This window comes from Bidens hawaiensis, unplaced genomic scaffold (assembly GCF_021521415.1).
Source record: "Bidens hawaiensis isolate Kalapana, Puna unplaced genomic scaffold, B.hawaiensis_p1.1 tig00029678_1, whole genome shotgun sequence".
Classification (NCBI taxonomy): domain Eukaryota; kingdom Viridiplantae; phylum Streptophyta; class Magnoliopsida; order Asterales; family Asteraceae; genus Bidens; species Bidens hawaiensis.
Window position 1 is genome coordinate 57557 of NW_027505160.1, and position 21745 is coordinate 79301.

Here is a 21745-nt window from a genome sequence, read left to right on the forward strand (position 1 = left end):
TGTTTCTTGTGTTTAATTAAGATAATCTAAGAAGTATTTTGTGAAAATGATCTCTGATTCTGATTCCATTCCAAAGCCTTTTTTGGGATAACAATGGGAAGTGGGTTCGTGGCCACTTGTGGAATGAAGTGACTTTGAACCCCCTGAACGGGCGGTGGAACAAATGCCCTCGGGACCCCCATCATCATACTCGTACTCGGGGAATTACAGCTCGGGAATCTCTTGTCTTCTTTGGGCTCGGCGGTTTCTCGGTTGTTGAGCGGGCTCGGGTGTTCGGTTTCGTTGGGGTTGTTGTTGTTGTCTTCTATAATATCGACCCCCTTGACCATCTTCCATATCTTCCTCATCCTTGAACTCATCAAAATCATCAAACAACCTCCGTCGATTAGCTACTCTTTCAAACTCAAATTCGACCCGATTATTTGGCGGTTAAGACCTTACGGAACGATCATCTCTTATGTGGTATTATCTTTGAGGTCTCCTGTTTCGGTTTTGGTTGATGTGTTGGTTTAGTGGTGGTAAGTCATTGGGTGAGGGATTTTGTGGAATGTGTTGTGGAACGGTTTGTTCTTGATTAGGCGGTGGGTTAAGATTGTCGGGTTGAAACACAGGGGGGATTAGGTATAGATTCATATCTTCTTCTTTTGGCCTTGAGGATTCACCTTGTCTTTGATTTGCTCGGTTTCTTCTCGCGGCTTTCTCAATCTCTGGATCAAACTGCAACACCTCCTTGTCTCGGGAAAATCTCGTATGCATCAACCTAAAAGATTAACTGCACACACCAAACAAGCACACCCCGCGTAAAATCAACAAAGAAAAGAAAATAATCTAAAATTTAAACTAAATTACGCTAATTTAAACTAAACTAAGCTAAGCTAAACTAGCACTAAGCATGTTGAGTCCCCGGCAAAGGCGCCATTTTGATGTAGGCTGTCGCGGTCTGCTCAAGCAATTGATTTTATTAACTTAAATACCTATAATAAGCATGGGTAAGTAAGGTCGTCTCCACAGGAACTCAAGGAAAGTGTTAATTTAATATTTTATAATTTTAACTAAATTAATTATTTAACTAAGGCGGGCAGACGATGTCAAGTGGTTTTTGAAAAGATTCATTAAAACTAAGAATTTGTAAATAATATTAATTAAAGGTATTCATTCTAGGTTCAGGTAATGTGTTCTTCAACTTAATCCCAAATTCACTTGTCTTGATTGCGCAGTAATTACTAGACCAAGTAGTTTGATTGTGATAACGAACAGTACCCTAACCGAATTGTTGACACAATTGAACTTGATCTACACAATTATCAATTTATGTTTTATGAAAATTAATTAAGTGACAATAGTTGATGATCAATAGTCTAATGACACAAGAGCCTAACCCTTAAGTGTTGATGAACAAAACCAAACAAGTGATGTACTAATAAATAATCGCAAACACAAATTGTTAAAACAACCACGAAATAATTTGAACAAGATAAAAACCAATAGATTAAATCATATTCTAAACATTAGGCATAATGAATCTGGTCTTAAGAAGAAGTACACAAAACTTTACCCTAGAATGAACACAAACGTTTAGCCAAGCATTGACATAATATCAAAATAACTTATCTTAATGAACATATGAATCCAAGACGAATCGGAAGCTTCAGAATGGTGGAAAATCGCCCTAGAAAGCCTCCTTAGCTTCTGGAATTAGCGATATGACGAATGGGGGTTTAGATGAGTTTATATAGTGATTAACCCTAATTTTTTTCGGTTTTAGGTCAGTTCACGTCGCGCGAAGCCTTAATGGGCATGTCCTTTGCGTCGCGCTAAGGACAGAATAGTTAGGCATGGTTTTCAGGAACTTCACTTCGCACGAAGTTTTTTCACGTTTCTTCGTGTCGAGCGAACAAAACTGACTTCATATTCAGATTCGTCGCGTTGAGAAACCCGAAATTTATATATTATGGATTCCGTAACTCATTTTCTAGGCTGAGATATGCCCGTTTTAATAAAAGACACTTTCCTGGTAACCTGTCTTGTTCAGTTTTCGCTTCAGCTTCAGGTTTCTCATCCAAACCTTTCCCGAATCCTTGTTAACCATCCATATATGTTTCCCCATTCTTCCATCTTCTCGAGGCTTACTTAATCTTCATCTGGATGGCTCTGAATTAGCTCGTTTAAGCCCCTTAACTTCCAATATCCTGAAAACACATAGCAATGCTTGAAGTACCAATGTTCATCCGCTTATTTATCTAAAACTAACTAATTAATATATAAAACTAACTAGCTTTTACCCAGCCATCACTCCCTAACTGCTTTATATCGTGACTTTCAACAAATTTGACACAACTCCTTCGGAGTTTCAGGATTTTCTAATTTTTACCCTCAATAGGTTCTTTAACCAGATGAATTTACCATGAACTATAACTTTCTTTAGTTGAATAAATGGTTATTTGTTGGCTAGGAAATCCCTCAAGTTTGCACATGCGTCGTGCCATGAACATTTTCAAGTTCGTGTGGTAGTGTATATTTATACTTTACTAGATCAATCCTCACTAGGATCTCGAATGCTCTAATATGCCTAACATTAGGTCTATCTCGTTTGCCAAATCTAAGGTCACCCTTCCATAGGGATAATTATAATTATAATAATAATTTTTATTGTTAGAAAACACTTTCGATAACTTAAAATTACAAAGGCATACATCGATTATCAGAATATCTTTAGGGCGCCATTTCTTTCTCTCTCTCTCTCTCTCTCCTTAGCCTACGAGGGTCTTCGGATAGGTGTGATATGCCAGACAAACTACAAAATACACAAGATATTCATGGCTCATTGAGAAATATTCAGGTCGACCATAATTTCGAAGCTAATGAAATCTAGAAGAAATAGGTCGATATAGTAGGAGCGACCCTCTAAGGCTACGATACAATCCTAACAACTTTATCAGCTCATACTAACCTTTTCGTTTAGTTAAGATTACCGTAATCCATAGGCCAACTTAATATATTTTTTTCTATCAAGTGAGGGGCAAATTTATTTGAAGGTAGCATATATTGATATTCGTAGCAAAAGAATAGTGAGCATAGCGTTTATTTTTAAAGTACGTACCATTTATAGTGGATAGGTCCTGGTAGGCACCTTTTGCTCCATTCATTCATCCCTTAACTTAGGGCAGTTTCTCCGGAAATGACCATTGGCACCACAGTCGTAGCAACCTAGATTAATTTGGTTCGGCAGTCTTGGGTTTTGTGTCCCATTCTTTTGCAATTATTACACTTAGAGTACTTCCCTCCATGATGGTATCCACACTTGTCGCACTTTGGCAGAATGCCGGTGTAACCTTTAGCAGCAAACAGTTTCTTAGATTTTTACTCCTCGAACTTGTTTTCTATAGTTCTTTCATGCTTCCTCTTATCCTCAACCCTTTTCTCTCCGAATTCTTTTTCCTCTTATCATCACCTGACTTAGGTAGCAGGCCTATCCGAACAACTTCATCAGTTTAAACTATAAGCTAGGGTTATAGCATCCTTGATTTTGGACGGCTTTGATGCAATCACCATGCTACGGATCCGGGGTGAGAGTCCCCAAATGTACTTTTCGATCCATTTATACTCAAGGGTGACTAGGTGGGGTACAAGTCGAGCAAGTTCATTGAATCTAGTAGTGTAAGCAACTACCTCATAATCAATCATTGCTAAATCCCATAACTCAACCTCAATATTTTGAAGCTCGTTTCAAGGGCAATATTCTTCCATCATTAGTTCTTAAGTTTATCCCAAGTAAGCTGGTAAGCTCCTTCCCTTTCCAAAATTTGGATTTAAGAATACCACCAAGTTAAGGCCTCATCAGTCAGTGTACATGTAGCATACATAACCTTTTGATCATCATGGCAGTTGCTGATGTCTAGCACAATTTCCATCCTTTCTATCCAACGAACGAAACCGACTGCTCCTTCAGTGCCGTTGAAGCTTTTGGGATTGCAACCCAAAAATGTCTTGTAAGTTCAGCCCTTTTGGCTATTGTTGGTTTCAGCTAAATCTCTAGATCCTTTGGTATTTCTTCTGGTGCCACTCCTTCTGGCATCATTTATTCTGGTTCTGTTTTCACCAGCACGATTGGCATTGTACTGGGCAAGTGCAGCAGCTATTTGCTCGGAGACCATCTTTGAAATGGTGGTCATGGTTGCTGGGTTTATGTCATTTGGGTCATTGCATGTACTTCGTCTCGGTGCCATTTTTTTTCTACATAATATGAAAAGGAATAAGGCAATATTCATTCAATAATTGTCATTATATGCAAAAAAAAATATGCAAACAACCACATAATATTTAGGCAAGAGAACATCTTGTTACTTGGTTCTAAAAAGTTTACTATTTGGGAGAGGTACAAAACCTTGTTTACTATACTTTCAACCATGATACATCTCACTAATGCTTCCTACTCGTAGCAAGTTTGATAACGAAGATGAGTAGGAAATAGCAAAACTAACAATCATCCTGCTAACCCTGTTTATCAGCTCTTTAGCTCTAACATACTCGTTGATTGATGATCAAATGCTTCTCACACACCTAGTTACTCTCGTTCCTCTACAATGCTCCATGTCTTCATCTAATAATAGTGATGGATTAAGAGATTCTTTGTTGTTGTCTTAACGGGGTGATGTAACGTCCTGCGGTCGTATTGGTTAACCTAAATGACGTTTGTTTTACTTAGGAAACTAAATCTTAGTTATAGAACTTTTGAATTTGAAATGCATGGACCATTTGCTCAAACCATAGAGTTCACAAGGACTCTCATTCACGACTTCTTAATATTACGTGTGCACCCACAATAATAATCTGCATTGCATGATCCTCCAAGTGTCTTAAAAGTTTGAGCTCATCGTTCAAAGAACAGTAGTATTTATTATTGGAGTTTGAATGACATATGAGGTTTATTAGGGGTGCCCCAGAGTAGTTAGTTCGCATGGGCGCTTTAGAGTGGACATTAAAAGAGTAGTATGTGTCCATGAACAAAAATTTTTACATAGATGATTCGATCCAGGTATCGAAGGCGTAGACATCTATTTCCAGGTCTACCTGAGTTTTAAGCTTCGTATTGTCAGAAACACGCAACGATTGAATATTAATACCTAACCTTAGCTACGTACAATATACGGATAAAGCGAGTGACAAGGATAGTATCTTGGACAACAATACCCCTAAAATGGATGTAAAACCATGTATGGAAATGCATGTGCTAAGAAAATTTTCAAATGAATCATTCGGCTATAGACTAGGTTCCCTAAGACACTCTAGTTCACTATAACCAATGGCTCTGATACCAATCTGTCATACCCCGCCAAAAAGGAAGCACGAGCGCGTGACGTCATGTATACCGTAAGCATAAGATTATTGTAAACACAAATTCATATAGGATACCAATTGTTTAAAATTTTTACAAAACATGAGTTAATCAAAATTTATACAAAGATTTCAAAATGCTTTAAATTATAACGATGAAATCCTTCAAAAGATAGTATCCTACGATGCATGTGGGTCCCTACTTGTATTCCACGACTTCAGTTTTAACCTGAAAAACATACTCGAAAACGTCAACATAATGTTGGTGAGTTCACAAGTTCTTTTTTAGTCGTAATGTGAAATAGTTTTCCAATAAAACAATAAAAGGGTTTACGTGTTCATAACACGAAAACATTCTTGTTGAAAACGTTAGTAGGAATTCTTTGTTCATAAACAGATATACACTTTTCATAGAAATATCACAGATATTCCAAAGACCACATTTAGAAAGCGTTTTCCTTTAATAATGATCAGTAACAGTAATAATTTAGGGGTCGTAGCAAGTAATCGTTTCTAAAAAAACTTCAGTAACAGTAACGATCTTGTGTATAAGAATGATTCAAATCTCGTACATCGATTGTGTCAGACAGGGATACCCGCTTTACTTCAAGATTCTGGATGAAGTTCCACGAAGCCATGGGAACAAGACTAAACATCAGCACGGCGTATCACCCTCAAACCGATGGGCAGTCTGAAAGGACTATCCAAACCCTTGAGGATATGCTACGTGCTTGTGTGTTAGACTTTGCAGGAAGTTCGGATGATCATCTGCACTTGGCAGAATTCTCTTACAACAACAGTTATCATTCAAGTATCGGCATGCCTCCTTTCGAAATGCTATATGGAAGACGTTGTAGAACTCCTGTATGTTGGGGAGAAATTGGTCAAAAGGAGATTGGAAGTTTGGAAGTGGTGCAAGAAACCTCTTCGAAGTTTGATCAGATTAAGGCTAGGATGAAAGCTGCTCAAGATCGCCAGAAGTCTTATGCCGATAAGCGGAGATGGCCGATCGAGTTTAATGTGGGAGACCACGTGATGCTTAAGGTCTCGCCCTGGAAGGGGATCATTCGTTTCAGAAAGAGAGGAAAGTTGAGTCCGAGATACATTGGACCGTTCAAGATCGTGGCCCGTGTGGGCGAAATGGCTTACAAGCTTGATCTACCCGACGAGCTAGAAGGAATTCACTCTACCTTTCATGTTTCTCACTTGAGAAAATGTCTACCTGATGACACATCCCATGTGCCACTGCTGGACATCGAAGTGGACGAGCAATTGAATTATGTCGAGCAACCCATTGAGATAGTCGACCGCAAGGAGAAGCAGCTCCGTCTTAAGGTTATTCCCCTAGTGAAAGTGATATGGAAGCACCGTAAGGGATCGGATGCCACTTGGGAAGTTGAAGAAGAGATGCGCAAGTTTTACCTGCTTTTGTTTAGTAGTAATGGTTAGGTTTCGGGGACGAAACCTCTTTTAAGGAGGGTAGACTTGTAACATCCAACTTTTTGTTAAATAATAAATGAGGTAAAAGTTTTGTTAATAGTTGTGTGTCGTTAAAGTAGTCATGTGTTAAGTGTTTGGGAAGTAGGAATTGGGAATGGGTAGTGGGACCCATGAAACACCCCCCCCCCCTCTATATATAAACCCAACCACTTATTCCTTTCTTTTCTTTTCTCATCCAAACATACACTCAAGAAACACACACAAACTCTCTCTCTAGCACTCGGATTTAAATCCGAGCCAAAGAAGGGTGGAATCTCGTATTTAACATCATCAAATAACAAGAATCACGTCCAGATCTACCTATTGTCCAGATCTAAACTCGAACCCGAAGCAAAAAGGTAGGTTTTGGTTTAAATGGTTAAGTTTTATGGTTAGAATCGGCATGCAAACAGATATAATGATAGATCGGGTTGTGAAATGTAAGAAAAATATAAACTTGGTAAGTTATAACCTCTCGGGTGCACTTTGTGATAAAAAGGTGGTGGGAACTTTGAGAGATGGGTTCAGGATCAGGTGCATGGAGTCAGAATGTGTCAAAAGTTGGGAAAGAGTAAAAATCAGGTCCTGAGGAAGAGCCACGAAGTAAATAGTTTTAAAATGGTAAAAACGAAGAAAGGAAGGCATTTCGCTTCGCTCAGCCTTGAGAAACGAAACAAGCATTTCGCTTCGCTCAGCCATGCGAAGCGAAAGGCTCCCATGCGAAGCAAAGCGCTCCTATGCGAAGCGAAGCGCTCCCATGCGAGGTGAAACGAAACCTCCCATGCGAAATTGTTTAAGTTGTGACCCGATTAATTTTCTGATGCGTTTTTGTTAAAGGAATGTTAATGAAAATAAAATTTTTTCAAGCTCACCTGGCAGCTCAACCCCAGCCAGGGGAGCTGCCCCTTGGACCCTGTTAGGGGCTGCTGCCCCTAGACCCCGCTACCAGGGGCGCTGCCCCCAGACCCCCGTTAGTTGAGGGTTTCATAAGTTTGGATGTATGAAGTAGTGGTAATAGATAATTGACACGCATAATGTATTGTACAGTTAGCTGTGCATAACTAAAGAAGGGAATTACCATTAACGGCGAGAGAAATAGACTCCAGGTGAGTTATAGCCCCATTTCTCTTTGAAATGTTTTCGGGGCTGTGTGCATACTCCTATGTGATAGTTAATACATTTATTTAATGGATAAGTGTATGATACGTGTATAACTATGTATTGAATGTTATTACCATATAATGATAGTATGAATGAGCATGTGTGTATATATATATATTATTATGTACACGAGACAGGTATGCTGGTATGGGTACTCGAGGCAGAAGGGACCAGACCCTTATAATATCTGTGATGTTAGGGACCAGACCCTTATAATATATGTGATGTTTAAGATAGACTAGCCTATGGTATACCATAGGGTTGTATGAAAGAAAGTATGTAAGTACGTATGCATGTAAGTAAGGTATGAATACGCATCTTCGGATACGTATGAGTAAGGATGTGAATATATTGTATGCTAATTGATTTTCTAGAACTCACTCAGCGTAGCTGACTTTTAGTATGCACGCAGACAGATAGGTTGAGGCAGCTGGCTTGAGGAGGGACACATGGCACAAGCTAAAGGAACTGGCATCTATGAAGAAGTGTCATGACTATTTTATGTTATGTTATGAAAAGACAACTTGTATGTTAAGACGAAAATGAATGTTTGTAATGTGATGTTTGAAGTTTTAAATTATTCCGTGAAAGTTTAAATTAACTCTGATTTTAGAACTGTGTTTATGAGTAAATCTAACACCAAAGTAGGGTTACCGGGAACAGGGCCTTACAATATCCAACACATGACTTATAAATCATGTATGCCAAATACTTTTTATGTGCCTTGCTTTATATGTGTATCGGTGATTTAAGTAGCCAACCATGATCAAGGATTCATCTCATTAGTCCTATTCGTATAATATTATGCTAAGCCATAGCTAATGGTTAAAATGTGAATGATCTTGATGATCCCCTAGAGAATCCTACGATCCCTAAGTGAATGACATTTCGATCCCTAGTGAACGGTCTTTCGTCAGAGTGTATGATCTTCGATCCCAGTGAATGATCTTTCGATCCCAAGTGAATGATCTTTCAATCCAGTGAATGATCTTTCAACCCCAATGAATGATCAGTATTTTGTAGTCTTGTGTTTGCATAAAACTTAGTTATATCTCATAAAGCATGGTTATAATATATTTCAAGCATAATATAGTCTGGTGATTGTATAAAAATAGTGTTGAGTATGTTTCTTCCTCGAAGTTACAAAAGCAGTAAAAAGCAAAACTCACCCGGTGAACACAGAAGCGGTTTGCCCTCTAATTTGTTTAAGCCCGATTCGCGTAGCCTTTTTGTATCTTAATCGCATAAGGTTAGCTAATTTCAGTTTCGACTTGCAGGTCTGTTTATGCTAGTCGCTTTCACCCAACTAATCGTTTTGTTTTTTTTTTGTACCTGATGCTTTTCCTCAACCGAGCGTTTTGTTATTTTTGGATGACTCGTCAGTGATATGTTTTTATATTCTTTTTGAAATGAAATATTTATATACTTATACAAATGTTAAGAATATAATTCTTATTAGTGTCGGTTTCATTAGAATATAACCAATTCGTTTGCCCGAGTAATATATATTAAAATTATATATTTATTTTTAGATATTGTTTTGTTAGGTCGCGAGCAATATTTTTAGGGAAACATAGTATTATTATATCGTCATTCGCAGTCGTTTCGATTGTTTAACTCGTAAAAGTTTTTATTTTTACGGCTAACATATATTCCAAAATATATATTTTTTTAGTAAAAATCATCGTTTTAACACAAAATATAGTTTTCCAATTACACGTGTTATTTAATTAAGTCCGTTTCTTTATTACTTTATCGTTAATAATTACATTTATATGTGGTTTATTTCAACGATAGATTTCGTATGGTCTTTATTTAGAACATACATACATGTAATTTTATCATGAAAACTTAGAAACCCATTTTACTTTATAAAATGCATTTGGACTTTTTAGATGTGCTTGTATTTTTGTATTATAAACCGTTCATACCGTGAAAACATATTGTTCAATTCTTAACACACTAAATCTGTATCTTTATATCCAAAATAAATATATCTTTCCAATAGAACAATTTCTCACTAAAATCACTCATAAACTTGTATATTCCAAATAACAATTATTAAACTTTATTAGTTACTTTTCCATTTCTTTTACCGAACTAACATGTTTATATATAATCTTTTGTAAACACGCATATTTCTACATATGCATATAAACGTACTTAATGTATTTAAGAGTTTAAAACCTTGCACCCTAGCCACATTATAGACGCTCTAAAGCATTACATAGCATATTAATGTGCTTAATCGTTGGGTGACTACTCTAGCATAAACAACCTTTATGAACATAAAGATAGATTAAAGGGCGATAAAGGCTCACTTAGTTCTACGATTATCTTTAGGAAGAAGAAGATATGATAGCTTGAGCTTGTTCCGCCTTTTGAAAACTTCTAAATCCATGTTTAAACTTGAAAAATGGTAGATGGTGATCCGTGCTGTGTGTTCGGGCTCACTGGAAAACCGTGGGGTGGTGCGCTGGTGGTGGGTGGTGCGCTAATGGAATGGTGGCTGGTGGAGGGTGGTGCAGCTCAACGGCGGTGATGATTTTTTGGGTTTTCACTTTTGTTGTAACAAGTATACCAAAAAAAGATTGGGTTTCCGCCCACCTTAGCGCATTCTAGGAAATGCGATAAAATATACAGGAAATGCGATACGTTTAAGTTTTGGCCAAATACATAAATATATTTTATTTTACATAACATCAAGTTATATAAATAATCAATCCGTTACCAAGAATCTTTATTCTAAATATGTTATCAACTATAGTATAATTATTTCTCTAAATAATAACAATAATATTATGAGATTAATATGATGATATTTACTTCTCCAAATAGTTATATGTACAAGGCCAATTCGTGTCAGTTATGCTTCAAACAAATTCAGTCAGCCTATTGTATCAACTCACAAGAATGGCATAATACCACTGGTATCATACTCAAAACATGAACAAGAAAGCTAAACAAACAATACCTATTTGCACTAGAAATTAATCCATATTTTTATCACTGTACAAAACTAGCACAACATATTCATCTACTGCTACACTTAACACTTTGAAAGTAAGTCTAAAACATGTCCTTTATCAGTCTACTACCTAACAATAAAACATCACATTCTTTACTTTTTCTTTCAGTGCTGGAAGAGGACGAACACCCGCACCTTTCACCATGCACATGCTGTGAGCGGTCCCATTGTCATGGTGGACTTCAGGTTCCATGTAGAAGCGCGCTCGGTATGCAGCCAGATGCGCATAATATGCCGGAGGTACTGCATAACACACGTAAATTTTCTTTATATTTAACCATTATAAAGAACACAGACAAACCTTTGGTAGTTAAAGTAAAATATTTACCTACAGAAACTGATCGAGTGCACCTCGCATAACTGCAAAAATAGGTTATAATGTTAGTACATCGACAAGACTTGGTAGCATTTAAATATTTGTGCCGATCTCTTACGTGTAGCAAAGATTATTTGTTAAGGATTGAATTTCATCAGCTGTGAAATTGTTCTCATCCCAAAGAACATGATAATGAGCAGGCCTGCTGGTTCCCTGTATAGAAATTAAGCAGATGTAATATAAAATATGGTTCATTGGGTCATTATGTTGAATGAGAGCTAGAAAATGATGTGATTTTTTTACTTGGATTCCTGCATGACTGCAAAGATAAAAGTCGAACTCAACCGGATGACAAATCTTAGTGTCCACCACGGTACCTACATTTGACCAAGTCAAACCTTTAGAAAGAGAAAAATTGTCGTAAAAGTTAAATCTTTGACTAGAAAAGAAGAAAGTACCAGGTAAGATATTGCCACTTTTGTCGGTGCTTTTTCGATCATTATGGTTGCTTGGAAAGAGGCGTGTATGATGGCGTTTTTGGACGACAATAAACGTCACTGGAGGTTGATAATTAGGCTCTAAAGAAGCGCAAGCCTAAAACGATGGATAAATATAATAAGCACAATATAACAATCTAGCATACTGTTTATAGCAACAGATAATATCAAGTGTAAATAATCATTAATAATAAACCAACTACCAACCTTACGAATCGCATCAAGTTCATAGAGTAAAACCTGATAAAACTGGCCATCACTTACACCGTCCCTGTAGAAAATGATCCTCAGTGGTTTTTTCCCTGTCGCCTTCTCGAAAGATAATAAGAGCTCTCTGCAGTTAACATCTCCAAGGTATTGCATAAAACAATCTCATAATAAATATTAATAAAAAACTACAAAAAGGTCATATAAAGTTCGCATGTGAACCTGATCATGCCGCCGCTAACTTTTCCACGTTGAGGGTCTTGCCAAGTTTTATACAAGTCTTGTATAAGTTCTTGCCTGTGTGGTTGAGCACTAACCAGCCCTGCATACTTCGTAACTTCTGGCCAGTCTTGAGATGCAACGACCTTTTAATAAAAAAACAATGGTTGTAAGTGCGCCCTCAAATTTTCGAAAATGATTTATTCTTTATATTAAAAAATATATAGACCAATGTTTCTGTGGTTACCGCAGCAATAGACGGGTTACTATCTTCCCCAGATTCTGGATGAGTGACATCAGCTCCAAAGGTTATGGTTGGGATATCACTAACTAGAGGGACCTTCCATCTTAAGGCGTCTAATAGCACAGTATTCCTCCCGCCCATTTTAACGTTAATTTTGAGTGATACGTTTGAAAGATACTGTTTACTGATCTTTAGAACATACTTTGTTAGACAGCATTGTGAAATCAACCCAAGATCCGTCTCACATATCCGCTTCAAATCACCTGAAAATAAAGCAATTTTCACTATTTGTTTGTTGCATGAAATGATAAAGGAAATGGAATGAGTCATTGCATTCCATTATCATGTTTGGTTGGCCACTAAAAACATATATATTTCATAGTACAGTTCTAGGTAGAATGCATTTTTTTTGCTAGAATATGAATAAGAAAATTAACCAATCATTTTTTCAACGTTAACAAAATATAAAATATAAGAGAAAGTTCGAAATGCAACCTTTATTCATCTCTTCTAATATTCAGAAAAAATATAAACGAAATTTGTTCATTTATAGAGCCTACACATGTGCAAGCCATGTGTAGGTTTTATCTGTAAAAATTTAAAATGAAAAGACAAACATATTAACAGATTAGTTTAATGGTCTTTCTTGCATCACATAGACATTTGTATTTAAAAAATACAAAAAACCATTGAATATATAAACTTAAATTTTTTCAAAGATTTATAGATTTAATATTAATTTTCTTAGTAACTGAAAGTTACATACCATACAAACTGCCATTATTATCAGGGAGAATTGCTATAAGCAATTCCAACTCTTTTCCTCCTAGTTTGTTTACAGTGGCTGTACACACATTCTTTAGAACCTTTTTGACTTGATCCGGCCTTGCTGAGCAGACAGGGACCACACTGTCGCTTTTAATATCCTAAAATTCAAACAAAATTTTATAAAGCTATACTTTTAAGTTTTAATCAGCAGATACTAATCTATAGAAACTAAGGTCTAAGATAATGTTACCATGCCAGATTCTTGGCACATTTGGACCAACTGATGACAAAAGCTTTCAGCTGCACTATTGGTTACTGTTCTTGAAAAGTTTATGCAAGCCCAGTAATTAATTACACTTCCATTTATCACTTTCTGAGGAATTAAAAACACAAATACAATATTATAAGCAAATTGCATTTGGCTTCCAAAATGGGAACTAATGTAAGTATTGATTCATATTACCTTATCTTTCATGTTCCATTGTCCCATTTGAGGTAACACTTCTTTCTGTTTTCCACTATCATGGTACTTCAACTGTTGATAGCAAGACATTATTAACGTATACAATATATCGTTTCATGTTAAATGAGGAATTGTAAGCAAACGTACCCACGGGGCAGGAAGCACACGAGCATCAATTGATGTAGGTGTTTCATCGATAGTAATACCAAACTCCTTTGCGTAAGGATCGTCTTTATAGCTATTCTGATGTAATGTCTGATAAAAATAAAAACACAATATTAGTCAACTGGTCAACTGACCCCACTGGTCAACTGGTGGTCAAACCTGTAGAATTTCCTTCTCTTGTTCCTTGGGCCTCTGGCATGAAAACTTTAGCAAAGAAGTGATTTGTTTATTGTTCAGTCCCTTTGTGCGCCTTTGCCCCTCAACAATCTTGCAAGCCTTAAAAGATACAAAAGCATTTAGAAATACACAAGTTTATAATATGACAAAGTTATGTGAAATATTTAAGACTTACCTCCATGGGCATGTAATTCACTTTCTTTTGATTCCCAACTTGAAGGCAAGGTAAGTGTGGGTGTTGTATAGTAAATCCATAGACTTCATGAAAATAGTCAACAATGGATTTCATATTCCTTTCCTCATCAACCGGAAACCTGAAAGCATGATGAATGTCAAAAACCACTTTTCTACAACAACAACAATAATAATATTAAATGAAAAGGAGGTTTGAAGAAATTTAAGCCACTCACATTAGCTCTCTTGTTGGTTGTGATGTCACCCCGGAGATGCGATACTTCCTTCGTACGTTCCCTCGGTGTGTAACTTCAACTTTGACACCCCTAAGAGCTTTCTTTATCTGCTAAAAAACGACAAATTATTGTATATGCATTCCAATCTTATTAAAAATAATTGCGTAAGATAACTAAAGCATGAAAACGAGCCTTTATTCTATCGGCATCAGAAATTTGTTTGGTGCAAACTTGTTTGCCCAAGATTTGTTCTACAAACTCGACAACCGGGAGTGGTTCTATAAATGTCGTTGCCAATGTATCTGTTCAAATACGAAAAATACAATCATAATAAGCAAAGGAAAACATAAAACTCGGTTGTTAAGTTTAAACTTCAAATGATTTATATGATCGTTTCATACCAATATTGAGTGATAATCCCATCTGGGTTGGTTTGATACTTTGGTAAAAGCCTCTCCATGATTGTAATCCACATCCTATTGACTTTGGGTTGGTAATGTTAGGTGAATAGAAAAATCTCCCAACAGATATGTACCTGTTTAGCGCATTTGATAGTCTATAAATATTGTATTTGAAATACATAAATTAAATTGATACTGAATAAAAAGCATACCTTTGAGCAGTGAGCTCCTTTAGAACTAGATCAACTAATTTAAGTGCTTCTGAAGGAGTATCGACTTGTTTTCCGGATAGCAGCTCACGCAGTTGATTCATACTAGCATGTGCAACAAACTCAATGATCACTGTGAATTCCCTTTGCCTGAAATTATGCAACAAAAGTTTAAATTTATATAAAATTTATTTTACGGAGCAAGGAAAAAAGATTCAATTAATAATAGCACAACCCTTAATTTATTGAAGGTTCCATTTTTTAATGGTTTTCAGTACATTTACCAAAAAATATTATTTGAAAAATGTAATAAGTAACCAAAAATCATTCATGAGCAAGGAACCCAATTCCCCCCTGAACTACTGCAAGAAAAGATTGAATTCATATAAAATACTTTTAAGGGTCTCATCCTTTGACTGTCATATAACAAATTAGCAGTCAAAGACACTTGTTTTCTATGAAAATAAATGGAAAAAAAAAAGTTTAAAAAAGATTCCATTGATTTAATGGTTTCCAGTACATGTTTCATGTATTAATTTGAAAAAAAGAGAGAGAGAAAAAAATATCCAAAATTTTATTATGAGCAAGGAACCCAATTATTTAGATCAAACAAATATCACAAAATGTCAAAAATCTTTTGACTGAATAATCAATCATCTAGCAAAAACTCCCAGCACTTATTGAATAGAACACATGACTCATGGGTTTAAAAAAAAAAATATGAAAAGCGCATACTTTGTGATGCCAATCCATTGTATATCATCTTCAATTGTAACAGTGAATTCTTTTGATATAAATGGAAGTCTGCCAGCTGTATAAAGAGCTCTTCTTCCGTCATAAACAGGAAGCTTCATCCCCAAATCAGCGTTTCTATGAACTTTTATCAACTGGCTCATAATTGTCTTGTTCAACTTAGCGGAAGTCACTTCCGGTGTCACCAAAACCTACAAAATTACTCGAAACAAATAAATCAAGAAAATGATATTAGTTTCCAAATTATAACTGATGAATGCTGCTTACACTATACTGGGTCAATTCCTTATCAGCCAAGTCAGCAAGAAAGTGATTGGCTTTGACCACACATTTGATACCCAGTTGACCATACCCCGGCCTACGGTGGAACACGATCCGTTTATCCGAACCAGCAGTCAAATCCTCCGTCATCAATGTCTTCCCTTTCCCTCTCCTCCTACCTCCTCCAACGCTCTTATTATCCACTGTTTCTTGATTATTATTAATCGGTTTCCCACGCGTAATTCGCTTGGAAACGACGTGTTTCTGTTCGGGATCCCTGATCTGTTTCAACTGAGGCATGACCTGAAGTTTGAGGAGAAAGAATTAAGTGAGGACAAAACAAAACAAAACAAAAGATGAGGGATTAGAAGGTGATTGAACAGCGGGTTTTACGTGTACTTTGGAGAATTTGAACGGGTGAAAAAGGAAAGAGAAAATAAGAATGATTTACATATGAAAATCTTGGATGATAAGTATGTGGGGATGCTTCGTTCGTCACAGTCGCTGTTATTCTCTGGAAGTGTTTGGGCAAACACAGAAAAAGACATGCAGACAGGAAAAGCTGATCAGCAAGCAGCATTTACATTTACATTTACTTTTATTATTAAAAACAACTAGGAGTAGGTGATCAAGATTTACCCCTAACTTCATTGCCCATTAGGACTCTCAACTCAAAAGGAGCTCTATGCTCTAATTGTGTTTTGAACAATCAACACCTTCTTGTACATTTGTTAATGTGTCCTCACGAATTGTGGTTTTTTAGGTGAACTCTTCGGATGATGGCATGTGGAGTATGTGACCTTGTGTGGGAGGGACCATGGAGCATAGTTTTCTAATAGCTATCCATGGCGGTACACACAAATATTGGTGGTGAGCGTCCGATAGGGTTACAACATTGGAGTGTGAAAGATTTATTGATAGTGTTACTAGGGTTTAGAGGTTGAGTTAGGGTTTATAATTACAGTTACAGTTTTCGCGGCAAGATCGTACAGTCAAATAGAATTATAGACATGTGAAGACGCTCTCATCAAAGAAATAAAATAAGTTGCTTTTCAATGGCTGTCTTTTTATTATCGACACGTGAGAGGTAGCGAGAGTATGAGATTAAAAGGTTGACCATATTTATATTTAATACAAAATCAAAGCAATGAAAGATAAGAGATGGCTTTTAATTGACTTAAGCACACAATAGAACTTATATAGAACACCAACTAATACTTACACTAGATACCTTTTATTTATCTCAAATAAGTAAACCTCTTCATTCTAATAGCATGATTTGTTAACAATTTGACTATCTTTTATTAACAACGCTAAACACCACTTGGTGGATTATTGCTGAAGGGAGGGCCCACTAGAGTTTGGTCTAAGTAGAGGATTGTTGGGTGTAAACCCAACACACATCAGAAAAAGAAAAAAAGCAAATGAATGTAAATAAGTCTAGAAGTTAGTCCTCTATAGGGTTTATCTAGGAGAATCATGGAGTGAATATTCCTAGTCTTTCAACAATCGACCTTAAAGACGCATATACCGAGAGAAATATGCACATTTAAGCATTCAAGAGACCCATGATTTTTATACTATTTATAATCTACTAAGGAGCAATCGGTGTGGTGTCACATGAAACCAATAATTATCTCTATGTAGTATCATACAGTGTTCAATATGTTTTTTCATGTTACGTATTTTTAACACTCAATTGATACTAATAAGTTGATTAAGTGAAAACTCAACTTTGTGGGTTCCATGCAAGTCACAATTATTGACTGGTAACCACACTTCCTTTTGTCTGGATGAAACTTGTAGAATTATAATTATATTATAATAATAATAAATTCCTAAAGCATGCCTCATATAGATCACTAGTAACACGTGGCATAACACCGTATTATAGTTTTATCGATATTTCAATGGCTTTTTTAACAGCATCCCACAATTTAAGATATGCAATAATAGCTGGCCGGCTCAATGTTTTCGAATGCCTAAAATTAACTAAGACATTAAGACCTTTTTTCTTTCTTTTTTTATGCGTATAGCTAAAAAAAAGTATTCATGAAATATGAAACAATGGATGATATGTAGTTATAATGAATACGTGACATTCCTTCTTAACTTGTAGCCTATCATTGAGTTTATTAATTCTAAAAGAACCATTTTTCAAAAACCCATAATACAAACATTTATTATGGATTGAAACTCTATAAAACTAGAGGCTTAAAGCCTTAACCTTATTTAGTTTATCAACGAGATAGCCTTGAATAATAGCAAGTGAATTAAAGTATTAAAAAACAAACCGCAAATGGCCCTTTATGTAATTTCACTTGATTTGTCACATGTTCCATCATGCTATATCTTGTTTCTTAGGATATACTTTTATAATATATTTGAATTACATTATTATAAATTAACTCCAAAGTTGCATATAATTAATAAAAGTAACGTAAAAGAGAAAATATGATGGTTATGGATAAAACAGAATATTTTAATATCATGAATAATAAGAAGTAATTAATTATATTGTATTAAATTAGTTTAAATTAAAATAAAGTAAAGGAACACTTATTAAAGTGTAGAGATAGCAGATCTGGACATGGGGACCCCCCCTCTCTCTGTCCACTCGACCCAAAGTAGTTATACCCCTTGGTTTTTTTTTTTTTTTTTTTTTTAAATGTTTAAGCTTTTTTCCTACTATTTACATTATACAGCCAATGCCAGGAATCGAACCCTGGACCTCTCACCGAAAGGCCAAAGCCTTTACCATCCCACCAAAGTGGTGATGGCAGTTATACCCCTTGTTGAAATGCTACAACTCCTGACCTATCCCACTCTTTTGCAGATTTATTTTGCAAAATGAATATATTTCTACTTTAATATTACTTATTCATAATTCATAACAATTCTCAAACTTTAAAACTGTGTTTAATAAACAAAGAATGCCATCATAACTTTAATGGGTGGTCATATAGAGGCCTTTTCTAAAGACTTCCTTCACAAGAAGGAAGTTACTGGTTCGAATGTTGAAAGAAATAATTTTGTCATTGTGGTCATATATAGGTTTTTTCTAAAGACTTTCTCAATAAGAAGTAGGTCAATAGTTCGAGTCTTGAAATAAATAATTTTATCAATAGTGGTGTTGATTATTTAAAAAAATCGTAAAAAGGTGTAATCAAATATATTATTAAATAAAACATACATATATATATATATGTTTGCAAGGTGATTTTTTTCTTTTATATTTAGTGATAAAAAATATAAATTTTGTTGCTTTTAATTCTTTATTATTCATTAGAGTATGAATAGCTTGAGAGATAATTTTTTAATCAATTTTAACGTCTTATTTGGGTATTTTATTTATAATTTTATAGTTTACTGACTCAGTTCTTTTAAAAAATAAATTGTTAACTTACAAAAGTATAAATATGATAATTACAATTATTATTGACTTTGATGTTTGACATTTAGCTTCAAGTTTTGATTTCGATTTCAATTTAATATTTGAATTTACCTTTAAATGAGAACGCATAATTTTAAATATTTCTTGATTTAAATTTACCTAAAATATTTGCAATTAATGAATATTTTAAGAATTTCTTGATACAATATATGTCAGTTTCATCACCACCTTCTTCTATAAAAGTGCAACGTTGACTTTTTTTATATGGTCAGTGAAAACGGTTATTTGGGTTTGATTATATTATATCTATACTCAGTTTTGTACACATATTTAGTTAAGTTCACTAACATAGGCTTCAACTCTATTCATGCTGTGAAGAAACAAGTTCTTAAAGCCAATGTATTCATAAAACTATGATGAAATAGGTTCTTAAAGCCAATGTAAACATATTTGAATGAATATATTTAGCAGCAAAGTTTGATGGATATTTAATGCATCATAAAGCTATAATTTCTTTATTTGTTTGTAAAAATCTTATGACATGTGTTTTTATTATACATAGGCATCCTCAAGTTATGTAAACACAGAAGTTCAACACATAAATATTACGACTTCAAATCCATGATGACTAAATTATGGGTGTTAAAACGGTTTTTGTTAGGGATGTCAATTAAACCCGAACCGATGGGAAAACCCGAAACCCGACATAAATGGGGCGGGTACTACCTGACCCGTTAGGGTTTGAGACGGGTTTGGGATTTCTAATATACCTGATTACCCGACTCGATTACCCGATAACATAGACCCATTTACCCGATTATATACCCGATGTACCCGGTATAGCTTATTAAATTATATCTATATATATATATACTATATTTCAAATATATTATTTGTCGAAACTTGTTTATGTCAATTATTTGAGATATTTACCTTTATGGTAACCATCTTTGTAATCGAATAGTTATACTTTGTCAAAACCCCGGTAGAAACCCGACGGGTATTTTGTCAAAACCCGATAAGAAACCCGAAACCCGATGGGTGATTACCTGATTAAAACCCGGCGGGTTTGGGAGGCTTTTATAACTGGGTATGAGTTTGGAAATACCTAAACCCGACCCAAACCCGACCCATTGTCATCCCTAGTTTTTATTCATGCGTCCAACCTAAAAAGGTAGATTCGGGTAATAGATAAATAGTAGATTTGTTTTTATGTTTAAAAATTTATTTTTTTAATTTTGTTAAAATTATGAAAAATGGTTGTTTTGTCTACTTATCATTTTCTTTTCCTAATCTGTGTATCATACGGGTTCTAACCTAGTGTGTGTGTGTGTGTATAGGATAAGGTTAAAATGAAAACGCATTTGAGTTGTGAAAATCCACGAAAACCCTATGTAACATCGTTTTTTTTTCTGTTATATGTAATATATGTTGTAACATTTAATACAAAACATCGAAACATCAAAAAAAAAATGTTTTGCTATTTTTTAACATTTTCTTACTAATTTTTATATATGTTTTCAGGAGAGAAAAAAATTATATTTATATTTACATTTTTTATTCACTTTAATTGTACACCACAAGATTTAAACATTAATTAAAAACATGTGGTTGAGAATGGATTTCTAGAGTCTTCACAACTCAAATGGGTTTTTATTTTATACTTAGCCTATATATATATATAAAATGATAAAACGCAATTAACAAAGTTGTGCTATTTTGTGTAAACATTAAAAAGAAACAAATTATTTTACATATTTAGTTTTATTTCTATCACTTCAAAAAGGGAATTTCATGCATCAACTTTAAACATATAAAATTACATAAATTCACAACACACAAGTTTTCAATGCATTATGTATATGCTTTTCAAGAGGATTTGAAGAAATGTGCAACTTTGTAAGTTTAAAAGAATATATATAAATTTGTCCCCATTTTAAAACTCTAAAAATGATTAACATAGTACTTGATACCATAGAAAATTGAATAATATTTGAATATATTTTGAAAAAAAAAGCATAAAATGAATATCCGTTATGCATTGACCAACAAAAGGACGAAAAAGACATAGCATTGCAAATGCCTTTTGCTACAACAAAAAAGCAAATTGAAGCGCTACAGGTGCTGTTTTGCTCAGAATCGAAGGCCCCCACCCCTAATTTTAATAACTTAAAAAATAATAATTCTTTTAATACCAACGATTTATAAAATTACTAGATAAGTTTATTACATAAAAAAATAGGAAAACTAGAATTTAAT

The 21745-nt window shown here is 34.9% G+C and overlaps 1 protein-coding gene across 1 annotated transcript; it reads right to left on the reverse strand.

Annotated features, from left to right (window-relative positions):
- Window positions 1-10967: 10967 nt before the first annotated feature.
- LOC143611154 (protein argonaute PNH1-like) lies at window positions 10968-16392 on the reverse strand. Its single transcript, XM_077085436.1, has 20 exons — window positions 16099-16392; window positions 15814-16022; window positions 15082-15228; window positions 14870-15003; window positions 14661-14770; window positions 14469-14575; window positions 14234-14372; window positions 14041-14157; window positions 13864-13971; window positions 13717-13788; window positions 13504-13626; window positions 13252-13411; window positions 12489-12748; window positions 12245-12387; window positions 12023-12149; window positions 11777-11912; window positions 11622-11695; window positions 11437-11531; window positions 11331-11362; window positions 10968-11245 (listed from the first exon to the last, which is right to left on the reverse strand). Exons 1-20 carry the CDS (start codon window positions 16390-16392, stop codon window positions 11073-11075), a joined length of 2760 nt encoding a protein of 919 aa, XP_076941551.1. The 3' UTR covers window positions 10968-11072.
- Between the last annotated feature and the right edge of the window lie 5353 nt (window positions 16393-21745).

What these genes read in the sequence shown, in the direction of transcription:
- LOC143611154 (XM_077085436.1), bottom strand. Translation starts at nt 16,392, where the DNA reads ATGCCTCAGTTGAAACAGATCAGGGATCCCGAACAGAAACACGTCGTT. An exon ending in CAACCAACAAGAGAGCTAAT is followed by an intron (nt 14,373 to 14,468) that starts GTGAGTGGCTTA and finishes TCATGCTTTCAG; the next exon opens with GTTTCCGGTTGATGAGGAAA. An exon ending in AAGAGAAGGAAATTCTACAG is followed by an intron (nt 13,972 to 14,040) that starts GTTTGACCACCA and finishes TATTTTTATCAG; the next exon opens with ACATTACATCAGAATAGCTA.